General features: G+C 39.8%; 3 protein-coding genes across 3 annotated transcripts; 1 reads left to right on the plus strand and 2 right to left on the minus strand.

Moving 5' to 3' along the window:
- Nucleotides 1-112: 112 nt before the first annotated feature.
- Nucleotides 113-4922, minus strand: LOC139938492 (uncharacterized). Its single transcript, XM_071934054.1, has 2 exons — nt 4761-4922; nt 113-4341 (listed from the first exon to the last, which is right to left on the minus strand). The coding sequence occupies exons 1-2, from the start codon at nt 4792-4794 to the stop codon at nt 2792-2794; spliced, it is 1584 nt and encodes a 527-aa protein (XP_071790155.1). The 5' UTR covers nt 4795-4922; the 3' UTR covers nt 113-2791.
- Nucleotides 4923-7004: 2082 nt separating this feature from the next.
- Nucleotides 7005-8018, minus strand: LOC139938347 (ficolin-3-like). The gene has a single exon (XM_071933808.1). The coding sequence runs from the start codon at nt 8016-8018 to the stop codon at nt 7005-7007; it is 1014 nt and encodes a 337-aa protein (XP_071789909.1).
- A 6476-nt stretch (nt 8019-14494) lies between these two features.
- On the plus strand, nt 14495-21436 carry LOC139938520 (large ribosomal subunit protein mL50-like). The gene is made up of 4 exons (XM_071934089.1): nt 14495-14649; nt 17365-17552; nt 18225-18366; nt 20383-21436. The coding sequence occupies exons 1-4, from the start codon at nt 14548-14550 to the stop codon at nt 20665-20667; spliced, it is 717 nt and encodes a 238-aa protein (XP_071790190.1). The 5' UTR covers nt 14495-14547; the 3' UTR covers nt 20668-21436.
- The last annotated feature ends 1015 nt before the right edge of the window (nt 21437-22451 follow it).

Below are 22451 nucleotides of genomic sequence, written 5' to 3' on the forward strand. Positions count from 1 at the left end.
GCCCTGTGGTTCAAGTAATTAAGAGTCAACTCCTGTTACCAAATTATCGTTCACAGAGGGTACAAAGACAATCACTTGTGATTAAATTATTTTATTTTGAGAAAAATTTGTGTTTGAAAATGTTTCAATGAAAGGCTATTTGTATTTGAAGACAATGGAACCCGTCAGGTTTTCAACCCTGGAAAATAATCTTAACCATCAACCGTGCCTACAAAATTTAAACATCATGCTAAAACTTGTCCTCAACACATTAAAAATGGAGAATACACATTTGTTTGTGGGTAAACTTGGGGTTCGAATCCTGATTGTGACAATTGCGCTCTTAGGCAAGACATTCGACTATAATTGCTTATTATCATCAAGGAGCAAAGATTATAGAGCGTCAAAGGCGCAAGATGCGGAACTCGGGCTGAAATGTTAAATCCCACTGGACGCCATTTCGGCAAGTAACTCTTTTGATACAACAATAGATCAGTGTAGACAATGACCTTTCCTATCAATGGGAAACAAAACCTTCACTTGCTGAAATGGCGCCCATGCGTATTTCATGTTCCAACAATAGATAAAGCTTCATTTTCGCATCTTGCACCTTCGCGGCTCTACCAGGAGTAAATGGCAACCCGAAAGGATAGAGATTGTTGATGTGAAAAATTAACAACCTGTACATGTATGCCCAAATGGCTGCCGGTGCTGCATACTCCACAGGAGTTGATATACATTGTAGTGTTAGGTATGCTAAAGGCCCAATGAACACGAGTAGTAGTGCAAAGCGCTTTGGTACAATGTTTAAAAGTGCTTAATAAATAAAATCAAATTCATATTCACACCAATCACTTAAGAAATCGCCTCAAGGTTAGCCAAGTAGCTTCATCCAAAATAACTTAATTTTAATTCCCACTCTCAAATTATTACTGAAACGTAAATGTGTACTATACAAAGTCTTTAGGAAATAAGAAGTAACCAAAAAGATGTACCCGCAAGTTTACTACCGGTAATTATTATCTTCTTACAATAATAAACATCCTTGCATTCAGATAGTTTTTTTCTATTTTGACCGAGTTTGATCAAAGTTGGTGAACAAATAGTGAACCAGAGTAAATTTTAACTCGGTCACTGTCATGTCTAAACATTCAAAGTATCAAAGTTGCATTTGGGGTAAAGAATAATCCAATTTTGGTTTTACCCATACGCATCGATATGTGCAAGGCACTGCAAATTCAGGTATGTCCCGTGACCACTCCATGGTCTAGTGGTGAGCCATCTGCTCTAGAGTTGGTAAAGGTTATGGGTATGAATCCCACCCAAGTAAAGCCCTGTTCGCATTGGACTTAATTTGGGTAAACTAACCGAGCCAATGGGTAACTTACCCATTTTGAGTCCAATGTGAACAGCCCAGGAAGTCTTCCTCCCAGGTAACTAACCCGACCGTCCGTGACCCGAAGAAGCTGACAAGTTTTGTCATGGAAGAATAACATTTCTGTGATTATCGAACTATTCAATGTTACGCAGGGGGCCAGCTCGGTTAGTTTTCCCACGGTCTCGGTTAGTTTACTCAAGTCAAATAATAATCCAAGTGCGAACGGTGGGAAAGTTAACCCGTCGGAATGTTACCCAGCGTCATGGTTAAGTTACCCAAAATATTAATCCAGTACGCCTGTAGAACACAGTGCTTTACACACATTGGGCAAAATCAAACTATATAAAATCATTTCATTTGGCATTTCATTTGAAAACTTCAGCTTTCCTTTTTAAAATAAACAGTGGACGACTGGCCCAACCAATGCTAGTGATTTATGCATCGGGCCCTTGTGTTTTTATATTAATAACATATCAATGCAGTTAATTTAACATAATGTAAGCTACATGTAATAAATACAAATATTCTTCAATTCCATTGAGTATTGATTGAATTATTACCCATGAGAAAATGAGATAAATCTTTCCTAGTCAGCCTACCCAAAAACAGATGAAAAGTGAAACTGTGCCAAATTCTCTGGTCCAGTAAAAATCTTGAGCTACATGTATACAACTAACAAGCCCTGCAGTCTTTTGGTTTTTTTTATTCCCAAACTTGAGCCCTGGTGCCATGGTTGGGGTTACAGGCATTTGTCATGGGATTGATAAAACACCGATGTCTACAGCTGACAAAGAGGGCGTGAACACCCGATTCAGACGACAATTGAGCCAGATATTCTCTACGTACACTACATGTAAAAAAAATGTATAAATTGGATAAAACCAATAAACAGAAATGTTTGTGAAATTCCAACCACATTAATTTCATTTTTCACAACTGTAATGAAGGAGAACACAACCTCTATCTTATTGATGGATGTGGTGTACATTATTCTGGGTGGTGTAAAAAAAAGAAATTCTAAAACATTCAAGTTTTGGTGCCTTCGACGTATGCAACTGAGAGTTTAACTCTTAAAAAGGGAAACTGTCTCATACGTAAACATTTGTACGGTGTATTTCAATTTACAAAATGTACAGGTACAGTATTCAAAATTTATATTTTCCTTTTTCAGTGCAAAGAGCAACCTCCTTTGTGATGAAACTTAGTTTTGACCCAAAAATAAACTGTTCAATTGACAATATCTGTGGGACTACTGCAGGCCTGGAATTTCATCTTTGAGGGGGCAAGGTCATTTTCATTTTGCAAAGGGCACTTCCATTGGAAAATCTTAAAGTCTATGGGGAACTTTTGAAGGGGCAGCAAGGCCAAGACCAGGGGCAACAGAGGTTGTAGCCTTCGTGGCCTGCGTGTAATTCTAGGCCTGCTACTGGTGATCTATTGTGAAATAATAACTAATTCGTCATCAGACAACCCTCTTCTTTCATTTAAAAGTTCTTCTTCTTCATCTTCCTCCGCAAGAATCTCATCCAAGTCATCGCTCGATATAGAATGTGCCTCCTCGTCTTCAAGTATCTGAACTGGTTCAAGCTGTCCCGATGTACTGACCCCCATATCGATGATCTGATCAATAATGATGACCTCATTGCTGTCGTCGTCGTTGACGACCATCTCAATAATCTCATCATCTTGACCCCGAATGGGTTCAGGCACTTCAGAGACCATGACAGCCAGCTGAGCCTCTGGGGTCTGCTCGTTGATTTCAACTTCAGTCCCTTGGTCCACCTCGATGATGTCGGATTTCCTCGCCTCGATTGCGATCCGGTCTGGATCCCAGGGACAGAGCCCAGTCTTCTTAAACCCCTTCTTGATGGTATGTTTGGACATTGCATTATCGAATGGCTCCCTGAAGACCCAGGCAAAGTTCAAGCGAGTGATGACAGGACCCGGACTGTTCTTGAACTCATGCAAATCAGTTACGGCCTTTTTCAACTGCTCTTTAAGCGGCTCCATGACGCTGACTTCAAGGGGTTGAAGGATGCGCGAGGTTCCCATCGGAATGCAATACAAAGCGACTTCGTTCTGCTGCGCGCACTCGACGATCTCTGGCGTCATGTGACAGCTAGTACCTTCCTGGATTAAGACGACTGGACGGTCAGTGATGTGTTTGAGAAAGATCTTCTTGAACCACAGAAGATAAAGTTCAGAGTTCAAGAAGCCTGTCTTGGAGGTTGCATAGAGTGCCCCTACGGGACCGCCCTGTATGGCTCTGCCCTTGGGAGATTTCTTCCCTTTGTATATAAGCATTGGGGGTAGTGACTCTCCCGATGCAGTAACACACAACTGGATGCTGATGTGTTCCTTGGTTTCTACGTTCTCTGCGCCTGGTCCTTGTCTCGTGTCGTGGTAGCCTGGTTGCCGGGACGCAATGTCAACCTCAACTCCAGACTCCCCACAGTTGAAGATCCTCCGTCTATCATCTTTAATACCGTTCTCCTCAAGCACTCTATCGAGTGCCTTAAAATGTCGCTTCAGCTTGTTTTTCATTGTAACGTTCGCTTGCGTAAGCGGAAGGCACTTCCGTGGTTTCCAGACACTCACTTCGGGGTGGCGTTGACGAAATCCCGACCACCACTGCTTCCCCGGACCCATTGCCCCGTTGAACTTGACGTGTGTGCCTTCTTTCTTGGCCATCAACCAGGCAAAATCATTTATTACTTTGCGATGAAGCATGAAGCCATGTTTCTCCAAGTAGACGATGAAGTTTGCGAGATGCTCTTCACTATTGCGACTCAAGGCAGTGATGGGCCCTCTCTGGATGTGTTTTAGTTCTTTGATGGGAATGTCATTGTCGATCCGATATCTCAGTGTGTTTCTTGGCACTTTGAACTTTGTGGCAGCTCGTTGTAAAGGGACTTTGTCTTCCCGTACTGCCTTCACAGCCCTCGCCATGTCTTGTAGACTCCATTTCATTTTCATGGTGTTTTCTGATTTTTCAGAGGGAGAAAAATAAAAATAAAACTTACATGTTATTGTTTGAGTGACAAAAAATCGGTGGTGGGGCGGGGAGTAAAGACAGGGTACATGTACATTGATCTAATTGTATTTCTCAACCTCTTTTTTAATGGTTTAACCAGTAAATGTGTTCGCTAAACCTCTTTGCCTCCTTGGGAGTGATTGTGGCCAGCTGTTGTTCAAGTTACTAACTAACATTTTAAAAAAGGTATGGATAACTTTCCGTATGGCGCCACCACTTTTTCACTCATTTTTACAAAAAGGGATATATCAATCAGGTAAATAAGTTCCTATATTATTTCATATCGAATGAAAAAGTGGTGGCGCCATACGGAAACTTTTCCAAAGGTATAAACAAATAAACAAGTGATAAAACATTATTATAACTTACTCTTTTGCTTCTTCTGCTTTGCCTTTGCCTTCATCACTCACACCTAACATCGATTTATTCATCAATCATTGCAATACAAAATATTGTAAATAAAGGCGAACAAATGCATGAAATTTACACCTCCAGCAGTCGTGAAACTTGGCTGGTTTTACTTGCATTAAAACCGGTTTTGTTTTGAGACCCTGTTTGAAGCTTGTGAAAAATTACCGTACCAGTTACTGGTTTGATATTCAAGTTTACGCACAAAACACCTAAAAGCAAAAGTGTGTGTGTGTGTGTGAGCAATGTGTGATAGCGCCCTCTGTTGAGCTTAGACGTAGCACCGCACATTTTCTGTATAGAAAGGTCTCTGCATGGCAATGACATTAATTTTGGTATGACAGAATGGTCTATGTCTGAAAGCAGTGGTTAAAACATGCTTTCCTTTGATGATCGCATGCAACTAAACAAGAAAGGGGATTTTTTTTGGATGGGGAGATTAAAGGACTTACTAAAAAGAATTTTGTGTGCGTTTTACAGTCTGCACTTCAATTCACCAGTCACCGGTTTTTATTTGTTGTATAAAAATAATTGTCTGAATAAAAATGAGTTTTTTGTTGCAAAGTGGTGTGATCAGGTCCGTATTTATTATTATTCATTTTGTTTTTGTTTACGGGGGGGGGGGGGGGGCAATTTGAAGAAGAAAAAAAATGGTACGTGGGCGTTAACACTGCTCGTCGCTCAGTGGCGAAGGGTGGGGGGGGGGGGTCTGAGGGTGATATTTGCACCTCAGTCAGAAGTTGGCTTTTGATTTATTGAAGGCTTAATCCAGCCATTTGGAGCACCATTTCGTGCTGTGATGTTGGTTTTTATAATCTGGGAAAACAGCTTTCTTTGTATCAATATTATTGTTTCTGCATCTTTAATTCTCCGCAGACGGCATATCATCCCCAGCAACATCTCCATCCTCCCGAGAGCAGATCTAAATGTGGAGGCGTTGGGGAGACTTCTTTACGGGGGGGGGGGGGAGGGTACTTTGGTAATGGGTCTGCCCGGGTACGATCCCAGTATAAATTTAGTAGGCATGAATTGATGACCAAAGAGACCATGTGTTCTTCAAATGTTTATAAACTTCTATAATCTTGTTTTGACCCCACCCTGTAACTGTTCTTTAATTGTATAATAAAGTGATGTATTTGCGTGGGGAGATTAAAGTCATCACAACACTTCAATAGCTACCAACTTTGGAAAGTGATTTTATTCACATAAACACAGCGTGAACTTTAACCTATACATGGACTGTGCACTACAATTATATTCATGAGCAGTTAAGAAAGTAGTCACGTGCCACAGTGGTTTAATCACAATAAAAACAAAACAAAAATAGTAAATGAAACATCAAGGAGCGATGAAAAGGGTATTGTTCAAGAGTGGGAAAAACAACGGAAACTAGTTTAATTCGGCGCGATGACCGCGATCTCAGACTTGCAAGTCTACCTCTATCCATGTCCGTGGTCTCTTCATTGTTACATTGCCCGTCATCGCACAATTTCTCAGGGTGAGCAGAACCATGACGTTCCATGTCGTCCATTCTAATTTAAAAGGATATGTACTTTATTCACGCACAACTCACTTGTTTTTTAAGGCACTGGACACCTTTTAGTAATATTGTCAAAGACCAGTCTTCTCATTTGGTGTCTCTCAACATGCATATTTTATTAAACCTGTGTAATTTGAACTCAATTGGTCATCGAAGTTGCTAGAGAATAATGGAAGAAAAAACATCCTTGTCGCGCAAGTTGTGTGCTTTCAGATGCTTGAATTTGAGACATCAGCTGATGAGGTATCGAATTCAATTCAAATATTTTAGTGAATAATTACTTCTTTATTAAAAACTACGTTTACTTCACAGAGGAAACCGTTTCTCACCATGTTTTATATTATATTATCTGCTCTCCATTGCTCGTTACCAAGTAACTTTTTATGCTTAACACTTATTTTTAGTATTTAATAGTGTCCAGTGCATTAAAGAATAACAGAGATATTTTCATAGCAACAGTTACTGGCAGGCAAAATGCTCAAAACCTAGGAACTCTGCCACTAACTTGTTTCCGTGCAATAGTTACTTTTGATATCTCCTATTTTGACAAACCACGCGCGGTAAAGTACATGCGACAATTACAAATCAACCAAGCAAGTTCGCAGTGTTTTTTTTTCAAAAACATGCCCTTGATTTGAAATAATATCGACAATTTTGTTTACACTTTATACACGGCGAATTTTCATGCTACATTTTTTCACTGTGTCATAACTGTTCTTCCATCTGTACAGTACTATTCCATCTTCAGCTACTCTTGGTCGGTCATAATACACACCGTTTAAGTTAGAATTCCAGCAGTTGGCGTACCACCAACCTCCTTTGTATTGTTGGGCGCAGTGTCTATTACTGATGTCATTGTCCCTGTCGCTTGTGCTGAACGACATTTCGTTACGATCTGCAAAAATACGTAGTTCGTTAGTGTTATCTGACCTGCTATCGGTTTGTACATCATAAAAGAGCGCGAAGTTCTCTCCGTGGACTCGAAAAACACCATACTCTGACCAAACTTGTTCGCCATTCCAATCTTCTGCTTCAGCGCGGAACTGCCATGTTCCTTCCGACTCGGTCAAGGCGCGTAGGTTATCGTTTCCAAGCCAAAACTCACCCGTCAAGTTGCCGAAACCTGTCCGGTAGTCCGCCCAGTCCCGGTAGAAGTCAACGCTCCCATCTAGGCGCCTTTGAATGACGATCCATCCTCCTCCAGTGGTTTTCATGTCACAGTAGACCCTGAGACCCTCCGGGAACCCACTGGGAAAGATAGTGTAGATACCGCTCTCAAAACCTGCCTCAAGGAACTCGTTACAAGTACTTCCTACGAACAGGGAGGAGTGAGGGGTGTTCACATCATCGTCATAGTATACCTTGCCATACTCGTCGACAAAGCTACCAGGATACTGGTCTTTGGTGGCATTATTCAGCTCACATCGTTGATCTTTCAGACGGTAGTTTACTGATTTACATTCATGTTCAGAGTGACAGTAACTCACACAGAGCACAGCTGAATTGAACTTCTTCACTAAGAAACTGACATTCTCGAGAGACCGATGGTTAGCTGCGAAAAATGTACGGTCGAGATGGGCTTGGGAGCCGTTCAGTGAAACCAATCCAAGAAGTAGAGTAAGAAAGATTTTAAATTTAAATTTTTCTATGTGGGCGAGAACGTTCCTTACTTTCTTCATGCTTGGGTATGTTGTGATCTCGAGGCGCTCATCATAAACCAGTGTGGAAAGTATCTGTTGTCACTGCAAGATGAGTGCCGCCGCGGCGCGCCTTCGTGCGACTATAATAGACAGAAATCGACTCACGTGTGTACACGCCTTCAACACGTTTAGACCAATCACAGACGGAGCTCTGATCCACCTTATATCTATGCCTTACGGGATTTTCGTGTGTCTTTATTTATTGTGTGTGATGAAATAAAAATACTATAAGACATGTAAGATAGTTTTGTCTACAAACAAATTAAACAGAAAACATTTTATGAACTGGATGATTTGATGAAGTTTTAAGTTTATCCATCAAAACTTCACTCTTGTTCAGAACTGAGAATCAGTTCGCTTACTCTAGTTTTCTAATTAGCGACATTCTATACTTCAGAGTAAATCGGCAAAACAAAGGTTATCGGTCTCATTTTTCGTCTTCTGGTTTTCAATTTGAAACTAACTGTTCAACCAACATGTGGAATGTGAACCCGATGAGTTGGTGTTAGTTCAAACACCAAAAGTTGTCATCTTGTCATCAAAACGAGGCTGAAAGGAAAAATAGTCTGGTTCCTCTTTTTCCAACGAACTAAAATAGCTTCTGTCGATGTTACTGGATACAGGGATCACGATCAGATGCATGGTGGTAGCATGGAAGGTCACGTACCTATTAATACCCGCGGTACAATTATTACCAGCTTTCCTTTCAACGTAGATTTTACCAATGACATAATGAGACGTGAAAATCTCCAAAAGTGAAAAACGGAAATTCGTGTAATTACAGAAACGGTTTAAAGCGACTTACGTTCCCTTTGTACATGTATTCAGTCAAGGGTATTCAGACCCACATAAGCTGGTCGTTGATAGTTAAAGGCAGTGGACACTATCGGTAATTACTCAAAATATTTACTAGCATAACGAGTAATGGGGAGCTGTTGAATTGTAAGAAACGGCTACCTCTGAAGCATAAACGTAAATTTCCACAAATTTGATTTCGAGACCTCAGAATTAGATTTTGAGGTTTCGAAATCAAGCATCTGCTGAAAGCACACAACTTCGTGTAACAGAGAGTGTTTTTTTCTTTCATGCTTATCTCGCAATGTTGACGACCAATTGAGCCCAAATTTTCACAGGTTTGTTATTTTACACATGTTGAGATACACCAAGTGAGAAGACTGGTCTTTGACAATTACCAATAGTGTCCAGTGTCTTTAATACATTTCTTGGATAAAGATCGCGGCGAAAATTCACGAATCATTACAGATAAAACCTACATGGGCTTTTTGTCCGGGGCCCTTGATCAGAGAACCCCGGGAAAATTGAATTGTATTGTTATGGTTTATTTATAACAAAGTCATCACAGCCAGAGGTCGAATTAAGACATTTTTTTGAGATAAGAATATTTACAAATATAATATTTTGATAATAAAGACATTATTTCAAATACACACAACAGAAAACAGAACTCAAATAGGTAATATGGAAATGGAACTATAGCACAAAATTACCCATGATCAAATACCGCAGAATGAGTTCACCAAAAGCTAAATAAAAAGATTACAAAAGATTAAAGACACTGGACACTATTGGTAATTGTCACTTGGTGTATCTCAACATTATGCATAAACTAACAAATCTGTTAAAATTTAGACTCAATTGGTTGTCGAAGTTGCGAGATAATAAGTTAATAATGAACGAAAAACACCATTGTCACTCGAAGTTGTGTGCTTTTAGATGCTTGATTTTGAGACCTAATAATTTATTCTGAGGTCTCGAAATCTAATTCGTGGAAAACTACTTCTTTCTCGAAAACAACGTTACTTCAGAGGGAGTCGTTTTTCACAATGTTTTATGCTATCAACAGCTCCCAAGGTTTTATGCTAAAAATTATTTTAAGTAAATACCAATAGTGCCCACTGCCTTTAAGATACTTTTATTTCTGGTTGTTATTCAGCCTTTCTGGATTATCTGTATAGCGGCACACAGCTTAATGTGTTTTGTTTTGTTTTTTTACCAAAAAAAAAAAAAATAAGGTAAGATGCAAGCCTCTCCTTATACATTATTCTTGCAACTGGTGTCCGTTCACTCTTAATTAAATACGTTGCACAATGTTGACGTTATTCCCACTCGCGCTACGCCTGTCCTTCCAACATGCCATGCCTTTTGTCCACTACTCTATTAACATCAACAGGTTCTCATTCCCTTTTACTGGGTCATCCATTCAACCACCGGAAGCAGCAAACGACGTTGAACTGACATTTTTAATATCGTAGCGCTGATGAAATTTCCCCAAAGAATTGTTGATGTTTTGTTAAAAATGGACCCGGCAGTGTAAATAACTCACTGTTCCAATCGTTTGAGTTGTTATGACAGCACCAATGATACAATATCGATTTTTCTCAGAGGCTGCCGCAGCTTGTGTTTTGGTTCGAAGGCGGGCTAATAAATTGTTTTACTACCAAGCCCCTTTCACACTAAAGCCCTTTTCACACTACAGGTATCCCGGGAAATTCCCGGGAACTTTTGGCCCATCTTTTCACTCCCCGAGAGTTGCCCGGAAAATTGCGTTTTCCTGGGGAACAAATTAACCCTGCTCATGGGTAGGAAGTTAACCCCGGGCTAAAACGTTTTTCATGAAACGACCGTGCATATTCCCGGGAAATAGTACTCCAGGGAGTTACCAGAACACATATTGACTGGCAATGAGGTAACTAGTGTACGTCTATTCCCCTGAGGGACTTTGAGTGACCAGAAGAGGGACCTATTTCCCGAGGCCGAATTCGCAATTTTTTGCATAGTTCCTAAAGAGCAATTGCAATGAAACTTTCAGGGATCGAAGGGTATGGTGCAATAATGATCCTAAGGTAATGATGTCATGATGACGTCATCACCGGTCTAGTCTTGGCCCAAGACGATGGTGCTTGATTCTGGATAGTGTACTACGCGCGGTTGAATCGCCAAAGCGCGCCCGCCACGGTATGATTTAGTTACGTGGACGGCTCGAAATCCAGACAGTGTAGTCTAGATTTCGAGCCGTCCACGTAACTAAATCATACCGTGGCGGGCGTGCTTTGGCGATTCAACCGCGCGTAGTATACTATCCAGAATCAAGCACCATCGTCTTGGGCCAATACTATCACCGGTCACGTGACGTCATCTTAAAGGTGTTTTATGTTAAATGTTTGAAAATCTATATCAAATCAGCCAAAATGTTTGCGGGATTGGGTAGGGAAAAATTAGGTCTTCATTTATTTTTCGTGTGCGTGACCTAACATGACATCTACTTCCGGTCGAAACAGGCCAAAAACGGAAGTGCCCTGTAACTCAAAAGTGGTAAAAGTTATGAAGTTGCCCAAGGACGTAAGTGTCTAGCAAGGGTAGGCAGTTCAAAGAAAATTTTGATGACGTCACACATTGCAACAGCGCCCTCTAGCGGCAGGTTAAAAACTCTTCAAAATGGACTTTTTGAAGATGTCTGTGGTGAAATTTTTAGTAATCACTTTAAATTTTACACACACGTTAACTGTCAGGCATCAATGTGCGAAGTTTCAGATCAATGACGTCATCGGGGGTCACGTGACGCGGCATTAAAGGTGCACTTTTTGAAGTCGTATAACTCTTGAAGTAATGATGCGATTATGTTGAAACTTCGTAGATTGTTAGATATTGGCAAGTTCTTGTGAATGGTGAAATGACAGCGCCAGCCACCAACCCGGTCAATACCACGCAGTGAAGACCGGGTCCGAACACTGTTATTCCCATTAATAAATACCTTTCTTAGCGAATTAAACGGCTAAAATTGTCCAAATTTTGTGACTTTTCTCTCGGCGGTACTTCCAGACATGTTCAGGGGCCATATTTGAGCTTTTGATGGTTCCCATCTCTTTCGTGCGTTAATCACATTACTGATCTTTGAGACCAGTGACTGACTCTTTTAAATAATGATCTGTTCAGCGCCTTCACTGGGGTCAAAGGAGGCAAATGATTTGACGAAAGATGTTCTTTGTGCATTGAAACGCGCACATGAGCTCAGCGTCAGTTATACACGCGCACCTGTTACACGCGCGCGAAGTTGCAATGAAACTACATGGATATAAAGCATGCGATACAGTGCAACGCGCAAAGTTTACACAATGTATGCTGATTTAGTGGCCACTAATTCGCTATTTTCCAAAGCCGGTCTTTATACCATCGTAAACACTCCCACACGTGACCGGGTTATGACCAATCAGAATCTTGAAACGGTCCAAGGTATTTATTAATTGTAAATAGGCAGTAGAAATTCAACTTAAGAATGTTCAAAGTGTAATCTTGAATACCTAAAATGAAATAGAATGACTGAAGCGAATCTAAAAGAGAAAAATGCCATCAAGTGTGCACAAAAAACGAAATTGAATGCATTAATAGCTAAAAAGAAACCCTAGTTTGAGAGGATTAGGGGAACTTACTGCGTGAATTTGAATGCATGTTAATGAAAATAATGGATTTTTTGCTGAAATTGGCCGGGAAAACCTATACTTCATTAATTTTTTAGCCACCAGTATTGACGATCGAATCTGGGCTCAATTTCATAGAGCTGCCAAGCACGACAATTTGCTTAGCATGATATTTCTTCCTTGATAAAATCAGGATTACCAACAAAATTTACATTTGTTGATTATTGCTTGGTACTTGTATTCAGCTGTTGTTTGATTATCCTGAAAATCACGTGGAAATTTGGTTGAGAAATCCTGTTTTTATCATGCTCAGCAAATTTTTATGCTTAGCAGCTCTATGAAATTGGGCTCTGCTCTTTGCTCCGGCACATGTGATGGAACGAAACCAACCGTGACAGCAATCGATCCAGTAATAATCTGAGTAAAATGTGCTGCATGTAAAGCAAAAATTCAGAAGCGACGGCGACGGCGACGGCGACGGCGACGGCGACGGCGACTTTTGCGGCGACGGCGACGGAAACTTTTCTGAACTCTTGAAGGCGCAACAGCACATTTTACTCGGATTATACTATTGCTGAATATAAGGCACATTTACATCTTTAAAGATAGATTTGTGCAGGATTGTGAAACAGCGCCCTCAAGAGTCAAGAGGCGGAGGCGACGGCGACGCAAAGTTTCTTCTTTGGAACACCATACGCAGTAGTGTAATGTCTGTGGCTAAGTTCATTTCAGGTCCGGGCTACATTTAGGTACATGTTTGGGGCTACATTTAGGTCCGGGCTACATTTAGATACACGCTTGGGGCTACATTTAGGTCCGGGCTACATTTGGGTACATGTTTGGGGCTACATTTAGGTCCGGGCTACATTTGGGTACATGTTTGGGGCTACATTTAGGTCCGGGCTACATTTAGGTACATGCTTGGGGCTACATTTAGGTCAGGCTACATTTAGGGCTCGGGCTACATTTAGGTGCACAGACGTAACATGCGTATCTTGTAGTGTATGTTCTCGAAGTTTTCATGTTTTTAATAATTATTTCATTTTTTACCTCGCTCCGTGAGGAAATTTGTGTTCTTATTACACACTGGTCAGCCCATTGATGTCCTAAGCTGGACCACCACATGTCCTAGAGGGGTGTCAATCATCATTAGGGGACAGTGATGTGTTACGATGGGGCAAGACAAAATCTGCAAGAATCTTTTGTGTACAACATTGCCAATGTCACATTGCGATGGTAGAGGAAACCAAATTATACAACTTTTTAAAATTTACCCAGGATGCATCACGTGGACATGTTAACAACACGTTTTGTGAGTTGATATTATGAATACCAGACAGACGGCTCAGCTTTTCTTTTATAAATGTATTATGTGCTACAAGTAGGTTACCCCCCCCCCCCTTTTTTAGATTATAACGGCCCAATTTATGATCCTCTGATTGGTCATTAGATAACTGATTAATCGATACCATCTCCCTGGAGGATTTTAAAAGCCAATCAGCGCTCGGCAGGGTTATGCCATTGGCAGGTCGTCCCCCCCTCCCAACAGAGAAAAATAAATTACCAAATCCTAGCAAGAACAAATATTAATCAATAACACATAATAACCAAAAATATTTTTCGGTTAATGAGATCATCCACGGGTGTGAGGGGGGAAAACCATACTCATACTATTCTACTATTATTAGGCAGGGTACTATGTGTGCATGATTTAATGAATGTCAACCAGTAACTGGTTCTCGTGTTGGTTAACGTTATTGGTGGGTTTTGACATTTTTTTAGGGGAGAAATTAGCACTGAATAGCAATGTCATACTACAACAAACATAACATTTTATTGCAAAGTAGAGAGATTAGTCGACGTTTAAGAATAACAACTGGTGATTGTTTTATTTATTTTAATTAACAACCTTGTACAAAACTGTCATTGTTTTCATTTTAGGTAGATGCTCTACCCTCTGTAAAAATGGTCTCAACCAAGACTTCGACGACTGGTCTGGTACCTAAAATAATGTAGTAATTATAAGTGATTTAACGTACGGGATTCTAGGTACATTTCAGCCAAAATCCATCATGGCGGCGCACATGGCGCTCTATCAAACTTCAGCAATAAGAAGATGTTTGCCGAGAATTGCTCGTTTATCGTCTTTATTTAATGTAATTGTCCATCGGCAGGTAAGTAAATAACGGTTTGTTCAGAAGTTTGTATGAATTTTTATTTAGCTTGCTAATTGCCATGATGAATTGAAATGAATTGAGCGCCGTGTGATGTAGTGGATCCCCACCCCCCCCCCACTCCACACTCATATTTTTTTGTTTTTTGATTTACAATATTTTTATTCAATCGATTTCAAAACAAGTGTAAAAAGAAAACGGAATAAACAACAATAATATAATAGGAGTAACTATAGAATACAGGTACACTCGGAGCTCTATCTGTGCCTCCGCGGAGGCGGAGTCGCGGTCACGTACGTTTTAAGTAACTTGGTCGTAGCATGGAGGAAGAAAATAGCTGGTCGTACTATACTACTTGATTGTATTGAGTGCGATTGATGAATACAACAGATAAAATGTTAGGGTCGTAGGGAGTCAAAGTGTGACATGAGTGGTGTTGGCAATGGCCGATAGAGGGCGTTTTTAGGAAGACGAGCATTTGATGCAATCGTGAAGACGGGGAAGGTGGAGGCGCGGAGGCGCGGTGTGGACAATGGCCGATAGAGGGCGTCTTTAGGAAGACGAGCATATGATGCAATCGTGAAGGCTTCTTTCCCCTTTTGAAATAATCCTCTAACGGGTTGAAGTGTATTATGGCTATAATAATAATTGTACGGAATTCGGGCTTTCTTTCCCTTTTTTAAATAATCCTCTAATGGGGTCAAGTGTATGAGAGCAATATTAATAATTGTACGGAATTCGGGCTTTCTTTTCCTTTTTCAAATAATCCTCTAATGAGGTTAAGTGTATGAGGGCAATATTAATAATTGTACGGAATTCGGGCTTTCTTTCCCTTTTTTAGAATAATCCTCTAATGTATTAGGATTCGGTCTTTAATTATTTCCCTTTTGGAAATAATCCTCTTTTGGGGTAAAATAATAATCATCAAATGGTCTTGTGAGTTATCGTATAAAATAAATTGACAACACAGCTGCGCATTAGCTATAGCGCAGTTGTGTATTTTCGAGCCTAATGAGGGCGCTGTTGTGCATCTTTCAGAGTGCCCTCTAGGTTGCCAAATATTTATAGTTAAGCAACAGAGCGCGACCTCAACTCCGGTGTACTGTGTACGTATGAACGTCACCGCGACTCCGTCTCCGCGGAGGCGCAGTCGAAGCTTCGAAGTGTACCTGCATTCTATAGTTGTACCATATAAATAACAACTGCATTTCTTTAACTAACTAGTAAACTACTAAAAAAAACTAAAGTAAAATACTTATTTAAATTAATATTAAAAAGTAAAACAGTACTTTGAATGAATGATTGAGACCATTGCTTTATATTGTGTGGCTCGGATACATGGACAGTCTCATACTCACAAGGGAACTTGAAGAAAAACTGGATGTGGAAATGTTTCAACGCTCACTGGAGTGGAGTCAACACATGACAAATACAGAACTGAGGAACCAAAACTATCCACCAAAATACAACAGCATCGTCTGAGATTAGCAGGGCATTCATACAGAAGCACCAAAGAACCTGTCTCTCAGCTTATCACCTGGTCACCGAAACATGGAAGGACAAACAGGGGAAGACAAAGGCTCAGCTACATGTATACAGATGTAGTTGTTAGGGACATCGGGGTGCTTCCAGCTGATCTTCTCAACCTAATGAGAGATAGACAAGGACGGGCAAGCCTCAACATGATTTCGACCTCGCCTCGGTAGTAGAGAGAGAGAGAGAGAGGTAGAGAGAGAAAATAGTATTGGAGAATGGAGATGGCGCTTTTTAAACTAAAGGCAGTGGACACTATTGATTTGTAATAACTCAAAATAAATATATATTAGCAGAAAACCTTACTTGGTAACGAGTAATGGGGAGAGGTTGATAGTATAAAACATTGTGAGAAGCAGCTCCATCTGAAGTGACAGAGATTTCGAGAAAATTTTTTTTGAGACCTCAGACTTAGAATTTGAGATCTCGAAATCAAGCATCTGAAAGCACATAGCTTCGTGTTACAAGGTATCTTTTTCTTTCATCATTATTATCTCGCAACTCTGACGACCAATTGAGCTTAATTTTCACAGGTTTGTTATTTTATGCAAATGTTGAGATACACCAAGTGAGAAGACTGGTCTTTGACAATTACCAACAGTGTTCAGGGTCTTTAAGTTAAAAACACTCAATCTTCTCCACGTGTCATGAGACGATAGCGGAATGAACCTCTTAGCTCTAGGAGTAAGCGCTTAATACCTCCAAAAGAAAGTCTCTGTAAGCGCATGGGTATTGCTCGCCCCACCAAATGATTAATAAATTATACTTTCAATTTTTTTATTTGTTAAAGTACTAACAAATAAACATGATAAATGTAATTGTAAGGGTGGTTACCTTTTAATGCCTCCCCATATTGAACATATTGCATTTTACATTTTCAGCTGAAATCTGAATATTGTACATGGACAGCTTCAGATCGAAAATTCTTTCCAAAACATTGGGTGAACTACAAAAAGGTTACTCAATATGCTCAAGGCCAAAGGGGGGTTGAACCAACAACCTCGAGTGTAACGTGCCGGGGTCTACCAAACTAGCCCTATAAATTATGTCTGGCCTTCCTTACTTTGGCCATTTCGGTATTACTTCTGGGGTGCTTGATATATTTGTAAATAAATATCATTTTAATGACGTGAACTATACTCTTGAGCGTAAGGTTACTTGTACGTTCTTGTTTCTTTGTAGGTCAGCACAAGTAGCATCCTTGCCATTGACAATCTCCGGAGCACTGAGCAGTCATGGGTCAAGAAGATCTTAAAAGGGAGTGGTCCAAGCCAAGACGTGGAAGATGAGCTCATGGAGGAAGAAATCGTTGAGATTGAGCCTCAATACATGGACATCATTCACACGCCGAAAGCTACATTCATCGACAGGTAGGTAGCTAGATAATAATAAAAACTTTAATTAACGGCCGGTGCTCTACCAACTGACCTATCCATCCCATTATTTTTCTTGTGTATTTAAAAAAGAACTGTGAAAGATGTTTCAATGCTGGGCACCTTTGACAATCAGTGTTCTCTCTGAAAGGTTTCCCCAAAGTTACCCCAGAATATTCAAGAAAGAAATAAATAAATAAAAATAATCCCTTATGTTGGTGGTCAGTGGTCTACCTATTAAATCCCTCTTCATTCTACTTTGTTCCGGACTTGACCAATCATAAGTTTACTGGCCAGACAATAAAATCTTGGGCATGCTGTCAAGTTTTAAATTTAGCTACATGTAAGTAGTTTTGTTTTTACGTGGCTTGTACGGTACACTGAAATACACTAGATGGTTAGGTACTCGTACCTAGCTCCTATGTGTTCAAGTTCGTCCTGTTGTGTTCTTGCATCTTTCTAGTAAATAATACAATTAACTTTTTGACATACTCTAAATCAAGTAAGACAAACGGAACCGAACCGAATAAGACAAATTAATCTACATTTAACATTAATTATGTACCCGTTTTGGTTGTTTTTACTTGTTTTTCTTTTATTCACAGTAATAATTTCAACAAATTGTTATTGCATCTGTTTTTTATTATCCCATCAAAATCATTCTTTTAGACCAAAAACCCGTAAGAGAGTGTATAACCCACCTGAGGATTTGATGGAGAAATTACAAGCTGTCACTCTGGAGGTCCTTCCAGACAAAGCCTTGGGTGACTGGACGGAAGTAGACCTAAAAGACAATCTCATCAAATATCAGGTCGGTCGTTTGTTCTTGATACACATTTTGCAATGACTACAATATTTTTTTAATGGCCTGAGGTTTTGACCCCACTAATAGCACTATAGTAGAGTCTTTGCTCGAAACACCAGGCCATTAAGTATTTTATTGTTGCGTTGCATTAAAGAAACATGTTGCCTTGGATCGGTCAAGTTGGTCTTTGAAAAGCATTTGTAACCGTTTGTTATAAATGCAAATGGTTAGAAAGATGTTTTAAAAGTAGAATACAATGATCCAGACACATTTGCCTCGAAATTGCGTGGTTTTCCTTTACTTTTGCGAACTAACAACGTCGGCCATTTATGGGAGTCAAACATTTGACTCCCATAAATGGCCGACAGTGTTTGTCAAAGAGGTAAAAGGAAAACCACGCAATTTCGAGTGATACTTGTGTGGATCATTATAATTCTACTTTTAAAATATCTTTCTAATCATATGCATTTTATAACAAACAGTTACAAACGCTTTTCAAAGACCAAATGACCGATCCAAGGCAGCGTGTTCCTTTAATACCATAGGTCCTTTTGGTTGACAAGCAGTTTGCAATCAGATAATTATGTTTTCTCATTGATACATCTTTTGATTCACTTGTACTTATAAATATTATATCCTTGAGTATTTTTAGTGTGTTTTTCAGCCTTGTATGAATATTGTGTATTTCTTGAATGTGCTTTTGTTTACAGTACTCGTTCTTTTTTTATTAAATTGTTGCTCAAATCAGTTGTAAAACTTTACAGTTCGGAATGCTACTACCAATCGCTGACCTACTACGACTGTTGCTTGTGGTGTTGCTATTACTAAAGATATTGTCTAATTTTTTTGCCCATGCTAACGCAGTGATCAAGGCAAAGCCACCAATTCAAGCAGCAACTGTGATTCATTGCTTTATTATGTCATAATTGTATTGCTTAGTTATATGGATTTTCTATATGCTCTTGTATGACACGTTGATCACCTTGTTGGTGGAGACATGCTCGCTATAAATCCAATTTGCGTCGATTATGTGAATAATTATTGCACCATACTCTTTTTACATACTGATTGTTTTATTGTGAATTTCAGTGCCAAACTGTATTTGATCCTAGTTTTCTCTCTTTTGTTAAACTACAATGTAGCAATTTTTGTCTTCTTTCTTATTTCCCAATCTTCTTATTTCTATCTGCGCTTACATTTCCCTTTCCAGTACCCCATCTCTCCTCTCTCTGACTTCCACTGCTTTTTACTCCCTTTTTTGTCTCCCATTACCTTGGCACCAGTCTACACTCTCATTCCAGTTTCTCCATTGCCCAATTCTACCTTCCACCGTCGAGATACTCCACTATAAATATTCAGGGCTGGAATATTACACTGGCCGCAGGCCTGAGACTAGTGATTTTGGCCAGTAAACTCCTAATTTGTACTGTACATGTCCGATGGTCTTGTGTTTTTCAATCTAATATCAATGCCTAACTGTGTTATAACTTTTATTGTTTTCAAATGTTTCTGATGAGTATATTTTAATTCTGTTAATAATATTATCCAATAGACAAGTGAGACCAATCTTCTGTTAGTGCTTGTTTTCAATCAAAACAAATTCTCATTTAGATTTAGCTAGTACAATTGGTTCTGATCCTGTAAAGATCCGGTTGAATTATTAGCCCTCTTGTCTTGTGGAATTTTAACCCAAATTCAAGTCATGTAGGCCTACATGTATATTTAAAAAATCTTTGACTTCATCGTCTTTGGTGTAGCTACATGTCTAGTGTAGGCCTACACTTCTATTTAACATTAATATATTTATATTGACTCTTGATCATTGGTATTGACTTTTGTTAATTTACATGGGTATTTGTTTTTATAACTTATTTTGTTTATATAGACTTTTGATTATTGATATTGATCATACTTGTGACCAATTACAACATTTTAAACATATTTGTAATTTCAGTTATATTACCCAATTATGTTAAACAGTACTTTCATCTCAAGAAACATCTCAATAATTTTTGTCCCCAGATCTTATCAAAATGTCACTCAGTCTTCAAACACGACGTCCCAAGTTTCCTCCTGAGCAAGATGCGTACCATGGACGACGTGGTGGCGTTCTACCAGACGGAGGTGAAAGACACAACGGTTTTCAGCGACATGAGCAACTTGGAACTCCCTCCCAATCTCAAGATTCATTGGGATTACAAAGATGATTCAGTCTTAGAGCTTTATCAAGAACATTTGGATTACGTCAAACCGAGAGAGAGGCAGAGACCACCGGAGTGGAAGTACAAACCATCATCGGGCACCTAGATTTAACTGCAGAAAAACAAAAATCACAACTATCAATGTAGAATAGCAACTGTCAGTGGTGTATTCCAGGGTTGTCACTAGCCCAAATTTTAGTGCCGGTGTGGCAGGATATTCCTTTCCCCTGAGATTCTGTCTCCCATATGGGTTGGCATGTTTGGATTGTGCGTAAAGCGCTCGCCTCTCACCAAGGTGACCCCGGTTCGATTCCCGGCCAGGGCCTTATGTGAGTTGAGTTGTGCGTTGGTTCTCTGCTGTGCCACGAGGGTTTTCCATACCATCCGGTTTTCCTCCCTCGGGAAAAATCAAACACTGTTGATCTTGGCTGTGCTCCGTGGTCATAATGTGTTGAAGTGGCTGGCAGCCAGAGGCGCCCTTGCACGCCTGCTTCTCGAATACATTGTATCCACGTCCTTCGCAATTCAGTTCTTAGCTGCGATTAAGGATGATTAGCCCCCAAAATTATTATTATTATATGGGAAATTAACAAGGGCCGGAGGAGTTTGTACATAGTTCGCCATATGGGGACACAGAATCTTATGCCACACCGGCTAATTTTCTGATCATCGATGTGGCAAACGTCATGTAACACATCAAGTTTACATGGTTAAATCTTCCTTTCAAAATCTTCCAAACAAAACCTTGTCTGGAGCAAGCATCTGGAGGACTTTTTCAGAAATAGTGGGGCTTTTATATTATTATCAGATTTCATGTGTGGAAAGCACCCTATCATAGGGAAAAATAAAACAACAAACTTAATTTCTTTACTTGATGATTGTTTAGTTGGTTTGAGTTTTTTTTTATCAGCTGGATTCTTGACTTTAGTAGTAGGACTGAAGTGCGCCCTCTGTCGACAAATGTACAAATACTTTCTTTTAGGCTAGTCTTTGGTAGAGGCTCATGCAGTAATTTCAATGGACACTACAACATGAATGAAGCAATGTTTTTTCCTATAATGTTTCATCAATCTTCGGTGATTTCAGTTAGGCTTTTGATTCCACTGGTTCTGTAGATAAAATATTTTTGGTCACAAATCCTCATTGTTGAAATGTCATAAAAAAATATGGATTGGAAGTTTTTGTGACGATGCCTTGAAAGAACACTAACGGAACAGATTAACAGTCAACGTGTGTCCAAATACTGGGGCTCCCTCTACTTATGTTTAATATATTTTTGTATCTCAGCCGCGGTCGGTTGTATCGTTGCGATAAACATGTGTTCTGCCAATACCAGTCGAAAACTATCGGCTGTGGCTTATGTCAACATTGACGAATTCAGTGATCTGGCCATGAGCCGCAGCCATTAATAATTAGGGCAACAACGCATTAAAGAAGTCTATTTTTGGCTGTCGATTTACGATGCCGTCTCAGTTATGCATGATCGATCCCACAGCAAACAATATTGTTAGCCAAGTGCATGAACTGTATGTACTTTATTATGCGCTTGTTCCCAGAGATTAATCCTTAATATTTGAATTAGGCGCAAAATGCGCCCCTGGCCATAGATTAGAGTCTGCATGCTGCGGTGAAGTGGTTGAGAAATATTTATACTAAACGCCGTGATGCCAGCGCCTTTAGAAAAGTTTAAAAGGGTCACTAATGGATGGCTGATCCCATAATGTTTAATGCCTGGAAAGTATGACATTTCGATTCTCCTAATGTTTGAATATTTTTCTCAGGTAGGAGTAGACCTTGGTCACGCCATGTTTTACTGAGTTCATGATTCCCACAACATCAAATCGTCTTTCCCGTGCCATTGAGGTTAAAACAATACACTAGAAATAATTC

This window comes from Asterias amurensis, chromosome 6 (assembly GCF_032118995.1).
Source record: "Asterias amurensis chromosome 6, ASM3211899v1".
In the NCBI taxonomy this organism is placed as follows: Eukaryota; Metazoa; Echinodermata; class Asteroidea; order Forcipulatida; family Asteriidae; genus Asterias; species Asterias amurensis.